The sequence below is a fragment of the Neovison vison genome, chromosome 3 (genome assembly GCF_020171115.1).
Source record: "Neovison vison isolate M4711 chromosome 3, ASM_NN_V1, whole genome shotgun sequence".
NCBI classification, from domain to species: domain Eukaryota; kingdom Metazoa; phylum Chordata; class Mammalia; order Carnivora; family Mustelidae; genus Neogale; species Neogale vison.
In genome coordinates this window covers 202,433,183-202,452,885 of record NC_058093.1, presented here as the reverse complement: position 1 = coordinate 202,452,885, position 19,703 = coordinate 202,433,183, and the positions used below count along the sequence as shown (strand labels likewise).

General features: G+C 55.1%; 1 protein-coding gene across 1 annotated transcript in view; it reads right to left on the bottom strand.

Annotated features, from left to right (window-relative positions):
* Positions 1–19,703, bottom strand: part of ADGRD1 (adhesion G protein-coupled receptor D1) — a 122,932-nt gene that overhangs the window by 69,768 nt on the left and 33,461 nt on the right. Inside the window, exons 9-13 of the mRNA XM_044243557.1 lie at positions 18,005–18,064; positions 15,241–15,358; positions 13,970–14,080; positions 12,123–12,198; positions 5,806–5,947 (exon numbers count right to left, since the gene is read on the bottom strand). Coding sequence (XP_044099492.1) covers positions 5,806–5,947; positions 12,123–12,198; positions 13,970–14,080; positions 15,241–15,358; positions 18,005–18,064 — 507 coding nt within the window. The remainder of the gene's footprint in view (positions 1–5,805; positions 5,948–12,122; positions 12,199–13,969; positions 14,081–15,240; positions 15,359–18,004; positions 18,065–19,703) is intronic.

The following is a 19,703-nucleotide window of genomic DNA, read 5'->3' as shown; positions in this document are numbered from 1 at the left end:
CCTATGGTATCGCACAAACAGGCCCCAGCGAATCTCTTTTCATCACCAAGGAATCATAAGGCCACTCAGAAGGGAGGAAGCCCGCCCAGCTGCCTTTGTAAAATGATGTATGCAAACACGGAAAGCCCCCGACTAATGAGAGCCAGACCTCCAACTCTCGAGCTGACCCTGGCTCTCAGATGACCCCTGGGTCTCCGGGGGAGGGAGGACACATGGCGTGAGTCTGCTGTTTACATGCATTCATGCACTGTCCAGCCCTGTCCACCTGGAGGACGGAGAAGCAGTGACATCCCAGCAGAGCCGAGCACACGCAGCACCCAGACCCTGGTCTGTAAACCCCTCTCCCCAGCAAGATGATCCAGGGCTCCCCAGAGAAACGGTGGCTCGCATGAGCCTGGATGATACGTCTCCTGCCAGAAAGGAAGGACTCACACAAGGACGGCAGCGCTAAGGGACCCAGGAGCCACTGGAAAAAGCTCCGAGTGGTCGATGTTGTGATAATCTGGGAAAAAAAACTTGGAACAGTAGTACTGGATTACAACCTATGGAATAAAATAAGTATCCGTGAGTCACGTTGATATAAATAAGTAACTGAACACAGAAATAGCAGGCTGCCCTTTGAACAGAACGCCACGGAACAAATGGAGAAGTGAGGACAGAAATGGAAAATCGCCTCCAGCCAACAGTACGATGCTAACGTGCGGCGGTGACCACCAACAGAAGAGGAAATTCATGCTGAAAGTATGGGAAGACCGAGGAGCTGTGGGGTTTTGTGTTCTCCTCCACAGGAGACTCGGAATTTGCAAAGGAAATGGTAAGTTCACAGGGGACAACCCGGCAGCCGCCACCTCAGCCATGCAGGGACAGTCACGATTACCAGAAAGAACAGCGACTTGTGCTGCCTGTGTCATGGGCTGAACTGGCCCCCACTCTGGCCCCCATACCACGGGATGTGATTGTGTGTGCAGGGGGACAGGCGAAGTGGGATTCCCCAGACCAGCCTGTCCCACAGGACTGAGTCCCCACAGAGAGCAGAGCAGGACGCAGACATGCACGCACGGGGCAGGATCCCGTGGGAGGGAAGACGGTGCCTGCAGCCTGGGGGCGGGGGGGGGGGTTGCGGCTGGGGAGGGGCCAGCCCACCACTGGGGATGGGACCTGCGTGGCACCTAGACTGGGACCCCGCGCCTGCAGACCCAGGAGGAGCAAACACCCCCACACTCTCAGCCTCCCCATTGCAGGAAACTGATACAGCCTCGGGAGACATACTAATGGTCTGGTTTTACTTCTGTGACTTCCTTGTCAAAGATGCAACCTAATCCCTAGAAGACATCAGACTGTCCCAAAGCGAGGCAATGCTGCGAAGCGAGCGGGTCACAAAAACAGACAAACAGAAGATCCACCACGGACTGGAGGAGCTCTCGAGAGCCAGATGCTCCACAGAAAAAAGCCGTAAGCGGGCAAACTGAAGCCATCCGAAGCCCATCTGCAGTGCGGGAACATCCCCGCCTGTTTCCAGGCTTCCGTGATTACTTTACAACAGCAGCATTAGGTCCCCCACAAACTCTGCTGTCGGCAATTTTTCTGTACACTTAAAGCCACTTCAAATAAGAAGCTCCGAACAAAATAGAGCTTCTGAGAGGCAAGTACTGGCTGGACACACAGGTGTATTTCGCTAGACGAGGTTAAAGGTGAATGTGAATTGGCCGCTGACACCACGAAGGCAGCGATGTCATTGAAAAACCAGGTCTATGGCTTCTCTTCCCCAGATCCCGAGTTGCGACAAACCCCGAAGAAGCCGAATTCCACGCCGCTCATGGAGGGACCGAGCCAGGACCAGCGCCACGTTCCCGTGCTCATGGCCGCATACCGGGAGGTCCCAGCTCCTGCAGGTGCCTGGGGCCCCGGGCTCAGGGACACCACCTCTGTCCACGAGCCTGGGGTGCCTCTGACCCTCGGAGGAGAGTCTGGCGGCTCCTAGAAGAGGAAACCGTCCAGGTTCCCGCTGCCGGGCCCCGTGCCTGCGCGTCCCCACCCCAGGAGGCTACGCTGCGGCTGCAGTCGGGGGGGCTCCCCACCTTCAGAGCAGGGCTCCTCTCTGCCACGGGCACACACGGTCCCTCTGCGCCATGAGCAAAGAGCTGGCGAGAAGCTCAGCAAACTGAAGATAAAAATAAAAACCTCCCCAAGTACCCATCCCTCCAAAGCCGGCAAACCTGCAGGTGCTTAAAGCACAAGGTCAAGTGTGTCATTTTCTGGAACGTCCTCAGTCACCGTGATCTGTCACCACTGACATCACAGGAGCATACGTGGGTCCATGTTCCACGTTACTTCTGTGCGCTCTCGTCAGTGCAGATTGCCGTCCCGGGCAGGGTCCTCATCTGGCCTCGGAGAAACACTCGTCCTTGTCTTTAAGACACTGGAAGGCTTGCTCACTGGACAGTGGACTCTGTCACGCTCCAAGAGTGTGCCCCACCACGTGCACAGGCACGTCTCTGCATTCGGAGAGGGCAGTGGCCAAGTGCACATGGGCACCAGCACTGTGCACGGGCCTCCCGGACTGACACTATACCACACGTGTGCCCCTGGGGGAGGAACACCTGCTTCCCGGCCACCTTCGGGCCCCAGCCTTTCGCTCCCCCTCCTGCGGACACCGACACAGAGCATGGCCCGCACCGGCCCACCTCACGGGCAGAAGTGACAAACCCAGTGCAGGGCCTCTGGGCTGAGCCCCCACCCCTACCCCACGAGCTACAAGCTATCCCTCCGGGAAAGTCCCTCTGCTAACGCTAGCCAAGGCTGGCCTCTGTGTCTGCACGGAAGTTGGTGGCGGACAAGGAAGCTCACTGGCCTCGCGGGTGTGGGTTCTCAGCCCCATGTTTGCTCTCGCACCTCACAAGCTGGAGGCACAGAGAGGCTGCTCGCTTGGCCAATGTCACAGAGCCGAGATCTGTGGAGCACAACTGGACGTGTCCATGAACGAGCTTCCCAGAGGACTGGCACACCTTCGTGCTCCCCTGTGAGGGTTCTGCGCTGTAGACGCTCACAGCCCCAACATTTCCGTGCTGCTCTCCTCCCAATCCAGCTCTGAAAGGGCCTCCCCGTCACTGCACACCCAAGCCTCCGAGCCCGCCGCCCTGCCCTGCCTCAACCTCAAACACACGAAGGTTCCAGAGTCTCTCAAAAGAAGGTTTCTCTACGTTTACATACACTTGACTAGAGACTCGTGCTCTGGCCAAGCCACAGGGTAATGCCCTCAACACAGAAGCACCAACACATCTCGACCTCGCACCAGACCAAACCTCCACGGCCTCTGAGCCCACCCTTCCACACGGCGGTGGCCGGCAAGGACCTCTGGCCCAGGGGTGAGCATCCCTCCATGGAAAGAACCGCGCGACCGCACACAGACACCAGCACAGCTCGAGGACAAAGCTACTCCCAAGGGCTGATGGCTTTCAGCGTGGCTTTCACCCACCTGGCAGCTGCTGAGCACCACCTGAGCCCAAGCTCACTGCCATACACCATGAGGAAGGCCTCAGGGGTCCCAAATGGGCCTGGGACGGCTGCTCAAGAACCCATGGGCCACACAGTCGTCCATCGTGGTGCTGGGAGCACAAAGAGGGGCTCTCATGGGGGTTGGGAGACGGGGAGAGGGTGCGCCCTGACACAGAGAGCCAGCGCTCCAACCTGGCTGGAGGGAGGGGTTCCCAAGAAAGTCAGGGGGAAATGCTCACCTAGAGATCGGCTCCTGAGGCCCAGAGCTGAGACTCTTCTTCGGGGAAGCTTGGAAGATTCTACATAGATGAGTGAGGTCCTGGTCCGAGCTTCTGGAAGTGGAGGTGCTAAAGCAAGGGGCATGATCAGGAACCTCATGGCCCAGCAGAACTGAGAAGAATGAGGGCTCTGGACCAGGGAGGGGACCCTGTGACAATAAGGTCACAGTGGGTCATGCGTGGTGCCCACAGACAGGCACCCAGGATGGCACCAAGGTTCCAACACAAACGAAGTTCAGGCTCTGGATTCAGACCTGGTAATAACCGGCCTGGGAACTGGGAGCCAGAGGATGGATAGGCCTGGGGGAAACATGGCCTGCGGGGCACCTGGAGATGGGAAAGCTGCGCGAACAGGGGCTTCATGCCAAGGCCGCTGTGGGTTTGGGTCCTCAGTGACATCAGTATTCGGTGACACTGACATCTCAGCATTTCCATGAATTCAGAGAAGTAAACAGTTATGTGGTCACATTACTGGGACACCTGCTCAGGCAGTTAGAGGAGGAGATGCTGCAGGGTACAGGGGTGGCCCCCCAAGAGGAACAGGTGGGGACAGGGGGCTGAGGGGCATGGGTGTCAATGGGGCCCAATATGTCTACACGTTGAAGATAGGACACTTGGTGGGCCAGAGATCTCTGGGCCTTCTGAGAACGTTTTTGCAGTCAGAAGGGCAGCTTCCATGTAAAGAGGGTGGGGGCCCAGTGTCGCTCTAGGACTGTGACCCGGCAGTGCCGCCGCGGGGCACACACCCACAAGGACCAAAAGCAGGGCCTGGGAGAGAGAGCGCACACCAGGCAGCTCTCTCTCTCTGTAGGGGGAGCAGCCCAGTGTCCACAGATGGGCAGGTGGGCCCAGAAAGGGCATATTTTATGTGCATGAGAACGGGATGCTACTCAGCCTTCCAAGGAGGCCATCCTGACATGTGCTACCACCTGGAAGGACCCCAAGGACCCCAAGCACAAGCACTGGAGGGTCCCGCTTGAGCGAGTTCCCCAGAGCAGTCAGCTTCGGGGCGACAGAGAGCGACGGCGGGTGCGGGGGCTGCGAGCAGAGCAACAGTTTGGGAAGATGACGGAGTCCAGGGACGGACAGCAGTATGAACATGCTTTGTGACACAGGACGGCACACTTACACACGGTTAAGAGGGCAAACCTTACGTATGTATATTTTACCACAATTTAAAACTGTTTACGTGTTTTGTGATTTTTTTTTTTAATGAGAGAGTCCGGGTGCCGGGGCATTGTGAGGCCAGGACTGTGCGCAGGTGGGTGGGAAAGGGCTGTGCAGACAGAGGGAATGAAAGTATGAAAATACCCTTCCCCATGGACAGACGAGAGGGGCCAGAACACAGTGGCCGGCACACAGTAGGTCTTCAGTTACTGCTGGTGGAAGGAGGTCGGACAAGATGGAGTAGAACGAAGTTGAAAATCCTGGAGGGAAATGTCTTTAGCGTGACTCCAAATGATCAGAAACATAGTGAGTTCTTAAAGGCCTTGAAAAGCCTGTTCGGGTGTTGAATCAACACTGTATCTGGGGACGTATCCTGGCACAGGAGAAGCTGGGTGTTGTTGGAAGGACAGAGCACATCCGTGTCCCTGGACACCTGTCATTCTTACCCGTGGACAATGACAAAAAATGTGGACAGAATTCCAGTGACGACCCGGCAGGACCAGGAACTCACCCCTCAGGACAGCGGAGAAATGGCCCACCCTCGGCCCCAGAGCTTGCTCCTCACGGAGCACAGAGCACTACATGCTGCTAAGGGCAACCATCAAGACAAATGACAGCTGCCCACTGCACCTCTCCGCCAAGAAGGACACTGACCACCAGCCAGAAACGCCACGCGCACACACGCCTGTGAAAGCCTTTTTCTCCAACGTCAACCCCATCCCACCGCCGTGTGAAAACCATGTCCCAGAGAGGAACTCCAGGGAACACACATGTCCTCTGAGACTTTCTCCGGCCCCAAAGACTCCACGATGTCCTCGACGCAAGACCAAAGAACGCAAGTGACGGTGAGGCCACGTTAACTCACCAGTCTGTGCCTGAGCTGCACCGTGACGAGCGGTGAGCCTGACAGGTTCTGGGACAGCACAGGCGGTGGGGACACCTCCAGAGAAATCAGGTAGCTGGCTGCAAACAGCGTGTGCCTTTTGTAATTTGCTGCCTCCGCAATCCTTGGAAATAAATGAGAAATCGTTACAAAAGGGGAAAGGGAGAAGGGCACACAGCCAGAACACCTGCTTTGAGAACTTAATGTTAAGGCTGAAATTTTCAATACTGAAATCTTCCTGGGATGAAGTTTGATTGGCCTCATTCGCTTCGTGCTGCTCTCTAGGGCTAGAAGACGCTGTGTGACTTTGGGTAAGTGACTTACCCCATCTGAACTTCAACCTCCCTGCTTACAAAATGGTGCGAGAGATGGTAATGCAGTGAGTGCCTGTGGTTCCCCTGTCTGATGGGGGTTCGTTCTCCGGAGAAAGGCCCTCAGTTGCCTCCAGGTGGCCACCTCCCTCCCCACCTCCAGACCACGTGCTCCACTGTTGACTCCAACCTCGGCTCAGGAGTAAGCCCTGCTGTCCAGGCCTGAACCACTCAGTCCACTGCCTCCCTCAGGCCACAGGGATTGTTCAGAGGTGAGGGCTTGATCCAGGAAATCCAAGGAGATGCAACAAGATTCAGAGGGAAAATGTTGAGTCAGAGACCCTCGCTTCTCTCTAGTACTTATCTGTCCAGGAGGAGGAGGCCCTGGCAGTGGCTTATAAACATGAGTACAGAGATGAACTGGGAAGCGAGTCCCACCCCGCCTCCACCCCCGCAAGGAAGAGAAGAACTAGAGCTGAGTGACGTCAACTGGATGCTGGATCAAGCTGCTCCTGAAGCCAATCGACCTGTGTGCCCTTCAGCTTCCATGATCTAAGTACCCTCTTACTTGAGACAGGTTAAGCCATGTTTTTGGACACTTCCAGCCCAATCCAAAGACTCCTGCCTGATATATACAGTACTTGTCTCATAGAGTTACGAGGTTAAATTACAAGGTGATATTCCGAGCCAAGGAAGGAGCAAGATAAGAAGCCTGTGGTGTGTGACTCTTAATCTCACGAAAGAAACTGTGGGTTGCTGGGGGGAGGGGGTTTGGGAGAAGGGGGGTAGGGTTATGGACATTGGGGAGGGTATGTGCTTTTGGGTAAATTGGAAGGGGAGATGAACCATGAGAGACTATGGACTCTGAAAAACAATCTGAGGGGTTTGAAGTGGCGGGGGGGTGGGAGGTTGGGGTACCAGGTGATGGGTATTATAGAGGGCACAGCTTGCATGGAGCACTGGGTGTGGTGAAAAAATAATGAATACTGTTTTTCTGAAAATAAATAAATTGGAAAAAAAAAAAAGAAGCCTGTGGTGCACGATTTAAGGAGGTGCCCACACTCAGAGTCCAGCACATGCATGTGGCACTTGTGTGACTCCAGGAATGCGCACCTATCCGAAGTTGCACCCTCGGTGCCTGCTTGCTTCACCTTAGTCTCAGCCCTGCCCGACACAGCAAATGTCTGTTGGTATGAATTTTGACTTGGGGAAGTTGCCCTCAAAGGCCTGCAATGCAGAGCCACTATACGCCCCCTCCTTCCCCGGCTGGGCCACCCAGCCCTCTGCTGCTGTCTTGTCTGATTGGGACCTTGCCTGTCCCTCACCCGCTCCCCCAAGCCTGCTTGAGGAGGCTGCTCCCTGCCTGTGTTTGCACCCACATGGCTGTCTTCATAACACCCACCCACGTCTCAGGGTGCTGCGTGTGCAACGCTCTTCTTCCCTTGACTACTTTTACCTAATAACGAACCTCAAGCCTACAGACGATTTGCTAGAAAGAGGACCGTGAACACTTTCTCTCCACCTAGATCCACACCCCCTACTATTCTCTCACGTTTGCCGCACCTGGCAGGCTCACACACACTCTTCTTCCTGACGAAGAGGAAGCACGAGGAAGCACACCAGGAAACTCCTCCCCCACCACACTTTAGCAAGGACCTTCCAAACCTGAAGACAGACCCCAGCATACCACGATCCAGTCATCACCCTCACAAACTTGACACCGCCTCCGTGGTCCCCGCCTTGTGCCTCAGAGCTCTGCGTGGTCCCGAGGAGCCCAGGGCCTCTGCTTGGAAGCACATCCCTGCAGGCCCCTGAGTTCTGGAACAGTCCCCACAGCTCTCTCTCCTTCCCACCACGGACATACAGCAGCACCAGCCACAGTTTGCACAACGGCCCCTACTATAGATGGGCTGTGTCCCCAGGAGGAGCTCCGGGCCGAGCACCTGGGGCTGGAACACTCCATGGGCCACGCTCACTCCTTCCCGTCGTGTCTCCTCAGGGGACACAGGGTATCACGTCCCACTATTGATGACCTCGAAAGTGACCTGCTGGCTGAAGTGGTGTAGGCCAGCTGTCTCTACTCCCAGGTGCCCTGCTCTCTGTGTAAAACCCTGTCTGGGTGCCTGGGTGGCTCAGTCATTAAGCATCTGCCTTCGGCTCAGGTCATGGTCCCAGAGTCCTGGGATCGAGCCCTCGAGCCCCGCATTCAGCTCCCTGCTCAGCGGGGAGCCTGCTTCTCCCTCTTCCACTCCCCCTGCTTGTGTTCCCTCTCTTGCTGTCTCTCTCTGTCAGATAAAAATCTTAAAAATAATAATAATAATGACTGTTCTCCAAATACCGCTCACCTAGTGGTGTCTACACCCACTGATGACTTTCGCCCTGATCAGTAACTACACTTAGGGCTCCAAGATGGTGTCTTTCCAATGTTGTCTTTCCTTCTGCATTGACTGGTTGGCATTACTCTACAAAGAACAAGTGTGGACACTTGCCAGCCGCCAGACCCTCCAGGAACTTCTCCATCGGAAGCACATGTGTCTGTCAATAAGACATGGAACCCAGAGACCTGAGTCACGGCCCTGCCTCTGCCGGCTGGCAGCCTGGAAGTCCCATCCGCTCTCCGGGCCTGGGGCTCCATCTGCGGTGGGATAGTGGAACTGGGTGACTCAGACTCCCTGCCCAGCTCGGACTCCTGGCCCCACTCAAAGGAAAAGCCTGTCCTGGCTGCTAGCCAGGCACAGCTCACAGTAAGAGCCGAGCAGTGTTCATCGTGACTAGGCAGGTGAGACCATCTGCACGCAGGTGGCACAGCAGGGATCAGCTAAGTGTCTCCCCAGGACCTGTGGACACTCAGATGCTGCTCCCAGCACTGGCTACCTGGGTCCTCAGGAGTGGCCCGCCCAGGGCTTGGCTGGAAAGATGGGAGACCCCGCCCCGGCCTCATCCCCATCTTCACGTACTAAACTCATGTGCTGACTCCAACCCACCCCAAAAGGGGATTGAGAGGACACTACAATCCCACAGCACCCTTCATTCTTACAAAACCCATACATGTATGTAGGTCCCAGTGCCTGATGCAGAAGGGAAGGGACTCCGCTGTGTCACAAGCAGGATCACCAGAGCACTTTCTGCTCACTCTACCCATCTACTCTGAACTGCGTGTGGAATGTGACAATCACCTTACAGCCAATATGGCGAGAACGTCCAATCATCTTGGGAGGCGGTAAGGGCAAGCACTTACAGGTCATGTTAAGAGCACCAAGCTTTGTTCAAACAGCTGACATTCCGCTCACAGCAGCCTCAGCCATCAGTACTGTCATCAGCTTTATTCTAGAAGGGAGCACACAGCCAACGACCACCACGCGTTGCCCAGGTCCACACCACCACCAAGGGCGCCACCGGGAGGACAGAGGCAGGTGCCCAGCACCCAATTCTGCACTGCTAACTACGACACTGGTGGTCACCTTCTTTCCCACTCTGGTGCCACAGGAGAGAACATGACAAATACAGGGACTGTGCCTGATGAACTATTTGGATGATTCTTTTTTTTCAAGGTTAATTTTGACAGTAAGACACCTTTGCATTCAATGCTGCCCTTGAAACCTCACCGAAGCTGAAGATTCCACACAGGAAAGATGTTCTCATCATAGCAAAAAAGTTTTTGTTTGACTTCAGGAAGCCAACTGACATGCATTTGCTGCCGACATGCACGTGGTCCCCAGGTGTCAGTGCTAACAGGTAGTGGGCCGGGAGGGGCCAGGATCTGCCTGTGCGAGTCTCAGAGCCCACAGCTTGCAGGGACAAGAGGGACTGACCACGGTTTTCTGGATCACACAGCACGGGATCTGTGGCTCCCCAGAGTCCTCTCTGTACTCTCTGAGGGCAGTGAGGACAGCAGGGAGGTGCTAAGGCCCCAAGACGGAGGAATGTCCCATCCGCCAGGCTTCAAGCACATCCTTGGACTCCCGGAAGCAGGACAAACTCAGCCTTGCCCCCCATCCACCGCAGCCGGTGCTGACATAACGGCGTGTCTGCAGGGGTGCCAAACACGGGCCTGGGGGGCTGCCTGGTCCTGTAAAGTTTTACGGGCACACAGCCACTCCCATTCCGTCACGGGTCGTCTGAGGTTGCTTCCAGGCTTCCATGGCAGACTCAGAGTCATGACAGAGGCTTTATGGCCCATAAAGACCGAAATATTTACTATCTGGCCCTTTATGGAAAAGCTTGTCAGCAGCTGGAGAGAGTTAGGATTCTACTCCGTCACAGCAAATTTTCCCGAAATGCGGACACACGTGGAGATCAGTAAAGAGCAATTCCACTTCCTCTTTCCTCTCCTAGCTGGAGGCGGAAGGGAGACCCGGAGGGTGATACAAACCCTGTTCTCCCTGCACTCGGGCCGGGCTACAGACAGGCCCAGCCTTGCCGGGTAAACACACATTTCAAGCATCCCCCCACAGGTCAGCTTCAGACCAACCGCTCCGCCGGAGAGCTGCAGGTAGGTAAACCGGGCGGGAGGAGTCCGCTTTCCCTCCTAGTCTTGGATTTGGAAACTATCCCCCAAAGACTTGAGAGGGCATCTTTCTGCGGAAGGGCGACGGGACTCCGCTCTGACAAGTCTGAGGAGCTCCGGAAACCACACACACAAGGGGCCAGTCCTCGTCCCTAGCTGTAAGGAAACCGGCCAACGTGGGCTTTCCCAGGACCGGCGGCCCCGGGTCTACAGCCAAGTCAGGGCTCTCGTGTCCCCGACCCCACCGTCTCCCCAAAGGCTGCGGAAATCCGCGCGGCCGGGGAGGGCTGTCTCGGAGACGGGCGGCACGGTTCCAGGTGTCGTCCCGCATCCTTTGTCGGCGGCGGCTCCAACAGCGGCCGCTCCCCGTCACCGAAGGGTCGGCACACCCGGCCGCGGCGCCGGCATCCACCGCCCGCCCCAAGGCCAGGAGAGGGCACGTGCAGGGGAGGGGAGCGGAGCCTCCCCGACCCTGCCCTCCGAGGAACCAGCTCCTCCCCGCGTCTAGGTGGGCAGACCCACCGCCAGGCTGAAAGGGCCACGTGAAGAGACGCCGGCAGCAAGAGAACAGGACAGTCCGGCCACCATGACGGGCACATGACCCACAGGGGCCAATCACAGCTTTCCCTGCATTTCCACACAGCCATGTGAGCAGATCCGACCAATGACAGAGCAGGATGCTCTGATCACCGTGACTGGGGCCCAGGCCAGGCACATGACCCAAACGGGCCAATCATGACCCAAACAGGCCAATCACAGCTTTCCCTGAATTTCCACAGAGCCATGTGAGCAGATCCGGCCAATGACAGAGCAGGACGCTCTGGCCATTGATTGGAGAGCGCCAGGATGGGTACAGGACCCAAACGGGCCAATCACAGCCCTCCCTGAGTTTCCATGCACACATTAGGGACCGCAGCTGCTGTCCTTCTGAGACTTGAGGACCCAAAGCCATGGGGTAGAAAGCCATGCCCTTAGGGAGGGGCCCGCCTGAAATAGAGCCAGCACAGAGGAAGGCACAGGCAGGAGACAGAGCAACCAGGGCAAGAGGCCTCCCCCCGGGGCTCCTGGGTCTAGCCGTGCCTGAAGCCTTCCTTATCCCCTGAAGACCCAGCCTCCCCGCCCACCACCCAAGCCCGGGCACCCGACCAGCCCTGACTGACGCAGGTGTGTGCTGGTTGTCCCCCACCTCCACAAGTGGCAACCAAGGCTCAGGTCGTGAAGGCAAGCATCCACCACTGCACAGGGAGTACCAGGCAGCTGTGGTCACCTGACTACTGGACCATCAGCCTACATGCCCAGTGCCACTGAACCCCCAGTATCTGAGGTCCCATGTCCCCTTTCTGGATCTAATAACGAAGTCTCAGGCATTGGCACTGTGAGTCCCTTCTTGTCCTGCATGCCTATGATGACCCAGAGGCAGGGGTGTTTGAGCGGTCAGCCGCCCACTGCCCTCTCCCTGTCCTGGGACCTGGGACACTCACTTGGTCTTGGCTGGCTGGATGTTGTCCAAGTAATCGTGCATCCTGTGGTAGAGAAGGCCCACAATGGTGGTCCACGCTGCAGAAAAGCAGAGGGTCACAGACACCTGTCAGCCTGCCAGCAGCAGAGCGCCCAGCCAAACCCGCTTGCCCAGCAATGCACAGTGCCAGCCCTCACACCCAAATCCGGGGGGGGCGGGGGAGAAAGTGAGGGACTCTCAGGGGTGGAATTTTGCATGAGCCTGAATAGAAACTCTGTGACCCTTCAGCTGTGGATTTAACTGTGGCAATGACTGCCTGATCCTCCCCTGAGCCGACTCCAGACACACAGATGCTGCCGCTCCCGGGGAGAGCCTGACTCGCCAGGAACGCTAGAGTTTCTGTGGGCATGAGGTCCCCGCTCCAGCAGCGGTCACAGCGCCAGCCTCCAGTTTTGCACCGTCTGGGTGAGCGTGTCCTGTTTGCTGTTGGCATATAGAGTCTTTGCAGCCACACGAACACGTGAGCAGGCAGCAGATGCGGGATTTACAAGTGGCAGTGATCACGAAGGTGTCCTTTGTGCCTTTTGGCTACATCCCATCTCTGCTATGTGACAACGTTGAAATAGGAATCATTTTTTATGTTGTGTCCCTCCACTATTAGCAGAGGACACTTGAGGGAGGAAGCGGTTAGCTGTCTTCCGGAGTTCCTCGGGGGTATTTGTGGAATAAGTTAAAATTTCAGGAAAATATTGAGCATCCTATCACTCTCACGGTGTGCCAGGCAGAAGGGCTTGGCCCATTCAATTCTCAAAACGATTTTGTGAGTCTAGTACTAATATTGTCCCCATTTTACAGACGAGGAGACTATAACGCACGCAGGTTCAGTCACAGCCAGTAAGCGGCTGAACCAGGCTTGGAGCCCAGGATTTCCAGCTGCCAGTCAGTCCTTGTGACCAATAAGTTCTGCTGCCACAGGGCAGAACACGAGGCCGTGGTCCCGCTGAGTATGAAGAATGGAGGGTTCTAGATCCTGCAGCCGGGTGGCGTGAGATGAGCAAAGATCACATGTGCGGTTGGCAGACCACAACCTCATCCCCAGACACGCCCCATTTCTGTAGTTCACCCTGTTTTGGGGGGGTGTTCCTGTGACATCTCCAGATACCTTCCACACAGGCAAACAAGAAGGTAGAGGGAGCAGAGGTGGGCCCTTGCAGGGTGTTGAGGGACGTCTCCTTGCTGAGGAGGAGACACTGTGATCCTATAGTACCCAGGCTGCTCTTTGTCTCCAATCTCTGGGCAGTGCATGTCCTCTGGCCAGATTGTCAGGAGCAGAGACTCCCAGACTCCCCCGACAGCCCGAGGGACGAGCAGTGGGGGCATTCACTTTTCAAGGGACCAGAGGGGCTGGCCCTGCAGCAAAAATGACCAGAGCTTCCTGAGCCACCTGAGGGGGACAGAGAGCCCCAGGTGGACACCCCTCACCTAGCCTGAGTCCACCCTGGGTGGGGGAGGGGGCACGGCCCCATCTCTTCATAGTGTGCTGACATGTCACTATGCCGCTCTGGGAGGACACAGGTATCTTTCACAGTGGACCTGAATCACCTCGAGAACCTGGCCAAAATGCAGATTCCCAGCCCTCCTCCCAGTTCCAGTTCACGAGGCTGGGGTGCCCTTGGAATCAGCATTCTGAGTTAGCAGCTCAGGCGCTTGCCAGGAACCCCCGAGCCAGCCCCCGAGAAATGCTGGCCCAGAGCCGCTCCCACAGGAACAGGCAAGCAGGCGTGAGGACTGTGTGTCTGCAGCGTCGCAGCTGCCTGCACATGTGCACGGACCCGGAGGTCCTGGGGCGGCCTCTGCAGCTGCACTCACCTTGGCTGCGGAACGCCTCGTGAGGAACCTTGATGTAGCTCTGCCCCTGGGCTGGGAAGCGGTAGTGGGAAGAATTTATGGTCTCGGGCAGGAGTTTGGCTACAGAAAACTCTGAGAACAAGCCAAAGACAGGAAGCCACAGTCAGTAAGCTCGAAGGCGCAGGAAATTGGGCTGTAAAGGCCCATCTGCTTCTGCTTTTGCAAACAGAATGAGCTCCCCTGGGCAGCGTAATTACCTCTAGATAATAACGACCTGAAAAAATAAGGGTCCAGGGAAGTCATTTCCACCGTACGGCTGCCTCATCCAGCTGGCCAAACACAGTGGGGGCCTTGTGGCCCGAGGTGACCCCTCCTTCCCTCGGGGCAGCCCGTCAGCTCTCAGATCTGCTCCTCACCACACGCCGGGGCACCCCGGACACATGGGAGAAAGAAGGTGCCGGAGACGCTGGCCTTCCGGCCATCGGTCACTATCTCGGCCGACAGTCCCATTAACACTCACCTCCGTGGGTCAGTTTAGTCCCTGCCCCAGAGTCTGGCTCTTGTGGGAGAGTATCAGCTGTGCAATGCTGCTTTAGATAAAGACTTTTCAAAGGGAGGGGCCATGAAGTCAGAGCAAGTGGGACTCTGTGCCGATTATCTTGGAAATCAGATTTAAGCCAAGCCTCCATCTGGCTCTGCAAAACCTGATTCTGCAACCTTTTATTCCACAGATGCTCAAAGGAGCTGCTGCTTTTTGACTCCCGTTCCGAACAGAGACGACTATCACCCAAGATTGGTCCAGCCCCCGAGTCACCATCAAATGCTCCCGTAGCTTTGTGTCCGCATCCTGGCTGAGCCCATGGGCCCGGATCTCACGCTCCCTCCACAGCGTGACTTTGCGTAAGGGCACCACAGTTTACAAAAGCAGATAGGTGTGTCTGAACCAATGGTGTGTTTGCTGCTACGTGTGAGTGTGCACCTGTGTGTCTGTGCACACCTGCATGCGTGTGTGCCTTTGCCCGTGTGTTTACGCACTGTGTGTACAGAGGCATGGGCTGGTGTGTGGGCACCTGTACGTGAGCGTGTGCGCACTTGTGGGCGTGTGTGTGCGCACTGTGTGCGCATCTCTGCAGGTGTGTGTGCGCCCCTGTGCAGATGTGTACATCCCTGCTTGTGTGTATGTGGGTGAGCACGGGGCTGGCAGAGCAAACCGCACAGGCCAGCTGGCCTCCGGAGTCCCCTGCCCTGACACCTGCACCGGTGGCCGCATCCCACCCCGAGCCGACCAGTACCTGCCATGGAAGAAGAGCCGACGATGGTGACCTGGGGCTGGCTGGCGTCCAGGTTGGAAGAGATGTGGCCCATGACGGTGTCGACGGTCTCGATCAAGCCCAGCACCATGGCGTTGTCCTGAACACAACGCCACATGACGGCACTGAGACAATGGAACCGGCACCAGAAGTGCCCTGAGGCCCACCCGAGGCCAATCCACCCAACATGCCACCGGGCTCTGCACTGCTCCCCTCACCAGGCACCCAGCCACAGCGAGAGCCCACTGCGCCCCTGGAGGCCACGGTGGGCCAGGCCCGTGCTCTCTAAGAGCAGACAGGAAGGAGCAGGGGACAGCCCCGCACCACACCTCTCACGGGCAAGGCCCACGTGGCTGACCTCACAGCACACAGACATCCCCGGTCACCCCGGTCGTTGGCTGCGTGGCTTCTATGCTTGGACACAGGTGACAGAGACCTGGGCCCAGCTGCACTCAGAACTCACCTCTGTAATCTCTGACCGGCCTGCCCTAACCCCTTCTGTTTCAGGAGGGGGGGGCTGATTCCCCAAGTCCCCTCCAGGACAAGGACACCAGAAGCTTCATCCCAGCGTCCATGCAGGGGAGGGATGCTTTGGAGCTGTCAGAACCCCAAATCCCATCTGACCTGCCTGGTGCACCCCTTCCCTCCAAGCTCCCTCTTCACTCATCTGAGTCCCCAACGTGGACAGGATCCCAGTGGACGCTGCCCCAAGAAGGCGGGAGTCCCTCCCGGTCACCCCGCATCTCTGTGGACTGCTCAGACTGAGCTCCACCCTCATCACCAGACACACCGCTACGGGGGGACAGGGCCTCTCAGGCCCTCGGGGGCACGGTGGCTGTGCCTCTCTGCTGCCGGGCCCCTTCCCTCCTTCCCGCCTTTCTGGAAGGCGTCTGTTTGCTAAGGATCCTTAGCATTCTCTCACAGACGCACACTCCATGAGAATCTAATGAGCTGGGAAGAGAACATTGAGGCCAATTTTAGACATTTTCTTTGAGGCCTGTGGCGTGATTTCAATCAGCCGAGCACAGTCAAACACATGGAAATCTGTGTCTCGGGTGTGCACTTCTGCTGGGCGGTAGCTGATTCATCCTTTCTCTCGAAGGCACGTTACAGACCGCCTGAGTCTGAAAAGCTTCATGATTATTCATATCTTGTGACACAGCATTCAGAGAAAGTCACTTTAAAATGACACTGATGAAATGGGTCTGCCCAGGCCCTCCACTGGCCATTTTCCAGGGCGCCCGGCCCTGTACACAGACTCCCCCCCAGAAGGTGTGGACTGTGGAGGGTTGTGCCTTTTTAAAAAAGAATTTGTTTCTAGGTAAGACCGTATCAGTCTTAAAGGCAGGTCCCCTCTTTTCCTCCTCCTTTTGCCCGTGTTCATTCCATCTTGTTCCTTTTGAAACTGTTCAAATAAAAAGTCCAGAGACAAAACCTACTGCAGTCTCATGAACGGCATTTCTGCCTCAAACTGCCAATACTGGTTAAACATCATAGGGGTTCAGGGGAACGAGCGCTTCAATCCCACTCCAATGTGGCTGCGAGTCTGCTGAACAAGGCAGCTCTGAGTCCTCCAGCCGCCAGGCAGCCTTGGACACCACGCAGTGAGACCACATCATCAGAAAACGAACAGAGCCAGGACCCCAAAGTCATGGACTGAGGAAGGGCTCCTCAGACCCACTTGGGACCTTGCAGGAGTAAAAGAAGTTTCAACTGCTTCACCACTGAAATGCGAGGTCTCTCTGTCCCCACAGCACAACCTCGCCTGGGCTGCCTGATGTGCCTCCTGTCGCTGGAAACCTTCCTGCACGTAGCTAAAGACGCCCAGATTAAATCCGACAGCGGTGTGTGGGATGGAACGTTCATGAGAGGGCTCACCGTCACAGCCCGCCTTAGGGCTTCGGGTGACGGCTCTTTTTTTAAAAGTTTTTGTCATCGGCAGTTCCTGCCTTCTCCACAACACGTAAACTTGTTTCATTTGTTAAATGGTAAAGTCAATGCAGTTACTTTTAAAAAGAAAAAAGTATATTCCATTCTCCTTTCTAATTATTTGCAGTTCAGGGGAAATGAAAAGGGTTTTTTTGGTTTTTATGTTTATGATCATGAAACATATCATCACATGTTCCTTTTTTTTTCCACTTAATCTAAATCTAGGGATCTTTAGACATAAAACATGTTTTTCTCTTACCACTCAAGAACAATGTGACCATGAAAATATTTTATTAAAATGATAAACAGGGGTGCCTGGGTGGCTCAGAGGGTTGAGCCTCTTCCTTTGGCTCAGGTCATGATCCCAGGGTCCTAGGATCGAGCCCCGCATCGGGCTCTCTGCTCAGCAGGGAGCCTGCTTCCCCCCTCTCTCTCTCTGCCTGCCTCTGCCTACTTGTGATCTCTATGTCAAATAAATAAATAAAATCATTTTAAAAATAATAAATGATTAATAGTGGTCAACCTAGTATACACTCCTCATGAAGACAGGCAGCTAATTCCCAGCTCAGAGTCACGAAGAATAACACATTAGCGACACCTGCACACTTCCTGAGCCCTATAGAAGACACGGCCCTTGAACTCAGTTGCAGATCTGGTCAAAATGAGCTCTAATGACCCAGATGGCAAGACCGGAAGGTGCATTATTTCTCTCAGAAATGTGAATTGGGCCATATTTACACCACTTCTAGGAAGACACAGCGGTTGGCAAAGTGCATACATTTTGACAACCAAAAATGTTCTTTTTTTTTTTCCTTACCTCTGACACATCGACCCAACTGGGCAGTTGAAGGACCTCTCCCATGGTCTTTAAGAAAACCTAAAGGCAGACAAAATGACATTGCTTAGCACGTATCCTTAATGCTCAAAATGTCAAGACCTTTGATTTCTCCGTGTCTTATCAAGCACTGGCTGGGTTTTACATACGGTCATAAAGACAAACAGCTCCCATCAGCACAAGAGGTCATGTTTTACAAAGTCCTTCAGAGCTGTCACCTTGTTCACTCCCTGTGACGAGCCGCTCGTCAGTGATAAGCAGACAGATGTCAGAATGAACACAGCTTAGTCATGGAGAAACCCCGAAGCACGGGGCTGAGAGAGAGAAGCGGCCCTCGGGACTGCCTATTGAGTGAACCAGTGAATGAGCTGTGAGCGGCTGAACATGCCTTCCTTGGGTAGCGGAGCCGAGCTGGCACCAAACCACATGTGCTCCCGGGAAACCACCTCTCCATAAAGAAGTTACTCGGAGACCCTTGGTCGGATCAGCTTAACATCATGTTCGGTTTGGCTCACTACTGTTCTAAAGAAAGTAAATTAGCTTTAAACATGTTCAAGTGGGGACATTTAAATGAAAATGTGTGCACTTCCGGCTTCCTTGGAGAAGAGCAGAAGCTCAGGCCACCCCGGCCCACAGTCCCACACAGCCACTGTTGGCCAAAGTGAAGCGGGAGTGGCCCCCTTGGTCAGATATGTGTTCCTCCGTGCACCCCAGTCCTCACCACTCTCTATTGCCTGACACCTAGTCCAGTCCATATCCCTCATGTTGTCTTTTAACTGTTTGTCTCCTACTATAGACACAGAATTAAACTTTAAGTCTGACTAGGGCGCCTGGGTGGCTCAGTGGGTTAAGCCTCTGCCTTCGGCTCAGGTCATGATCTCAGGGTCCTGGGATCGAGCTCCACACTAGGCTCTCTGCTCAACAGGGAGCCTGCTTCCCCCTCTCTCTCTGCCTCTCTACCTTTCTCTCTCTTTCTCTCTGTCTCTTATGAATAAATGAATAAAATCTTAAAAGAAAAACCAAAACCTTAGATCATGATTGAAGTCTCCCGTATCTCCACCAAACTGCCATCTCCAGAATAAATCACATTCTTCCTCACACTTTAAGGCACCAAATATCTAGAGAACTCATCCTCAAAACTCCTCACTCTTTCATTGCCTTTATCTGATAAATGCTGATTAAGACCCTGAAGGGCAAGACCTTATGAACAAAAGACGAACAAAATAGTGGGCTTGAGGTCTAGTGGGCAGAATTTATAATCTAGGAGAAGAGTCAGCACGTCAAAAAAAAAAAAATCACCTAGTAAAGTACTGAGGCTTGAAGGCCATACAGTTCTGTCACACTCAACTCTGCCATTGTAGTGCAAATGCTGCCACAGGCCACTGTAACTAAATGAGCATGTTCCAATAAAACTTTATTACAAAAACAATCAACACACCAGATCCGGCCTAAGGGCTATAAATTGCTGATTCCTACTCCAGCAGAGCAGTCTGGTGGGATAAAAATAGGATGCCAGCCACATTTCCACTTTTAAATTTTCTAGCAGCCACATGATTTGTTTGCATGCGTGTATGCACCTGCTGGGCGGGGGGTGGCAGAGGGAGAGGGGGAATCCTGATTTCAGAACCCTGATATGACCTGAGTCCAAACTGAGACTTGGGGCCTAATCAACTGAACCACC